Source organism: Atta cephalotes (assembly GCF_000143395.1).
Source record: "Atta cephalotes unplaced genomic scaffold scaffold00028, whole genome shotgun sequence".
NCBI classification, from domain to species: Eukaryota; Metazoa; Arthropoda; class Insecta; order Hymenoptera; family Formicidae; genus Atta; species Atta cephalotes.
The window spans coordinates 2,963,506-2,966,188 of NW_012130092.1; the positions used below are offsets into that span (position 1 = coordinate 2,963,506).

A 2,683-nucleotide genomic window follows, 5' to 3' on the forward strand; every position below is an offset into this window, starting at 1 on the left:
GTTACGTAGTGTACTACTAACTTAACGTACTATAATAGTAGTACGTATCTCTCTCTCTCTCTCTCTCTCTCTCTCTCTCTCTCTCTCTCTCTCTCCCCTCCCTCCTCTCTCTGTGTGTGTGTGTGTGTGTGTGTGTGTGTGTGTGTGTGTGTGTGTGTGGGAAAAAGTTTGTGGCGTTTTTTTAATGCCATCTAACAGGAAAAACGCCATGAACTTTTTCCCACACCTAATATATATATATATAAAATAGTTAATTGATTAATTTGGTTAATTATTTTAAAGTATTTTTATAATACAACATAACAAAAAAATCCATTTTTTTTGTTATATTCCGATATCTCGAGATTAATATATCTCCAAATTGGCTGATCAAAAATTGGCCATTCTAATTCGAAACACGATATATAAAAATGATCACATATATTAATGTTTTCGTGATTAAATTACCCGGCAATGTAAGATTAACTTTAATCTCGATTTAACTTATATTGTTTATCAATTTTTTAATTTAAAAAATTAGAAAAAGATAAAGAGAAAATTGAAAGAAATCTTATATATTAGTGAAATCGAGCCTAATTCGTTCTACTTGAGTACGCTTTGACCTTTCTTTCGGATAATAATAAAAATACAACAAGTATTATTGGAAATGTGTGAGGACGATTACGAATGGCCAACACAATTATGGAACTAAAAGGATAGTTTCACAGACCTATTAACAACCAGCAGAAAAATATAATAGAATAATGAAATGATTTATGGACCAGTCGCGTGGAGTAGTCCCTTATGGAATCATTCATTCTTATACATTATGTACCTGGCGTAGTTACGTACCATAAACCGCTACCGCGATCATTAATAATTACAGAAGTCACGTATACGAATTACATCAATTATATACTAGTGTACATACAACATATCGCAGGTGAAATAGCGGGTTGTATACTTGTATTCAAGCAGCTGCAGCGCAGCGCGATCCAGCGGGATCGAAGCAACATGCGCGATTCGGAAGAACGCCGAACGGAACAACCGCACCGCGTTGCGCGGCGCGACGCGGCGCGATCAGCGATGGCGCAAGAGTGAAGAGAGGGCCGCCGCCGCGGTAGTCGGGGTAGGGACGGTAACGTCAGCATGTCGCGCTTTGCTATCGTACGTAGAATCACGGGCGAATCAAACATGGCGATTCGGTCGCTGTTTACGGTACGAGCATACGGTTACTAGTGCCGTGGGAGGTGGTGCCAGTACGCGAGAGTGACTCTTCGACGATAGTACGTGATCGTGCCATCGCGTATTAACGAATCCCAGTACATATCGTGGATATGGAGCTGCACGGAACGGAAACGCCGACGAAGAAAGCGTCGGGCGACGCCGATGATGGAGTACACGACGCGAAGCCGAAGGGCGTAGAAGCTGGGCCAACGCCTGCGACGTCATCGCCTCCGCGAGCGGAGCGAGTACCGCGATCTGCCGGCGAGAACGCGGAGCGGAATCTCGATTGCTCCAACGGAAGGAATGTAAGACCCGGTCGATCAATAAGTGAAGATAATAATATGATAATATTTTTAAAATGTCTCTTTTATTCACTGACAAGATATTACTTAAAAACCAATTATTTATTCAAGTTTGTATGATTATTGAAATTTAAACGATTAAAAATTAACTCGATTTTAAAATCTGTTAAATATTTAGCTTATATGTATATCATGCTCATTTGCTACAATAATGGACGCGTTCAACAGACTCAACAGTTGAGTGAACGCTCACTACTATTGGTGTATTCTTCTAGATCTAAACGTATGATTGAATGATTTAGAAGAATGCACTAATATTCAGCAAACTCGACAGTTGAGTGAATGCTCATTATTATTCTTTTAGATCATCCAATCAGAATTGTAGATGTAGAAGCATACATCAATAGCAGTGAGCGCTCATATTTTAGCCTATTCCAGAGATTTTAAAATATAGATCAATCAATTGAAAGAGCTCACTGAGCACTTTTATTTGTGTTCAACAGAGAAAACTGATCACTACATTTACATGGCATCCTTAATCGGATTTAATAAATTGTAGTTACGAAACTGGCCAATCGCAGTCGTTCCATTCTGAGGAACAGCTATGATTGGCCAATTTCAACTGTGGATGTTATTAAACCCGATTAAGCGTATCATATAAATGTAGTCAGTGAGTTTAGCAACTCTTTAATATAATTGGCCGCATTCAGCACAATATTTATTTTGCAACTATTGCAAATTTTTTTTACTAAGATAGAATTATTTTTCTTGATGTAAAAGTTTAATCTAATCGGAGCAAAAAACTTCCAACAATTGTAAAACAAACATTTTACATTAAACGCAGCTATTGATTCCTTCTCTTAAATCTAGCGAAGAATCAATCATATTAAAGGAATCACTTCCTAAGTGCTCACTGATCACTTTACTGAATGCATCCGATTGATTTAAAACACTTAAACTCATTACCTGGAAAAATTTATTATTTTTTGTTTATAATTATACAGCCACTAATACACACACACACACACACACACACACACACACACACACACACACACACACACACACACAGAGAGAGAGAGAGAGAGAGAGAGAGAGAGAGAGAGAGAGAGAGAGAGAGAGAGAGAGAGAGAGAGAGAGAGTAGAGTACGTAGTAGTAGTAGTACGTTAACGTA

At 38.3% G+C, this 2,683-nt stretch overlaps 1 protein-coding gene across 1 annotated transcript in view; it reads left to right on the forward strand.

Annotated features, from left to right (window-relative positions):
* The first annotated feature begins 1,316 nt into the window (after positions 1–1,316).
* The window catches only part of LOC105620744 (protein HEXIM1-like), a 3,394-nt gene continuing 2,027 nt past the window's right edge, over positions 1,317–2,683 (forward strand). The window contains exon 1 of the mRNA XM_012202235.1: positions 1,317–1,511. Within this exon, the coding sequence (XP_012057625.1) occupies positions 1,317–1,511 (195 nt within the window). The remainder of the gene's footprint in view (positions 1,512–2,683) is intronic.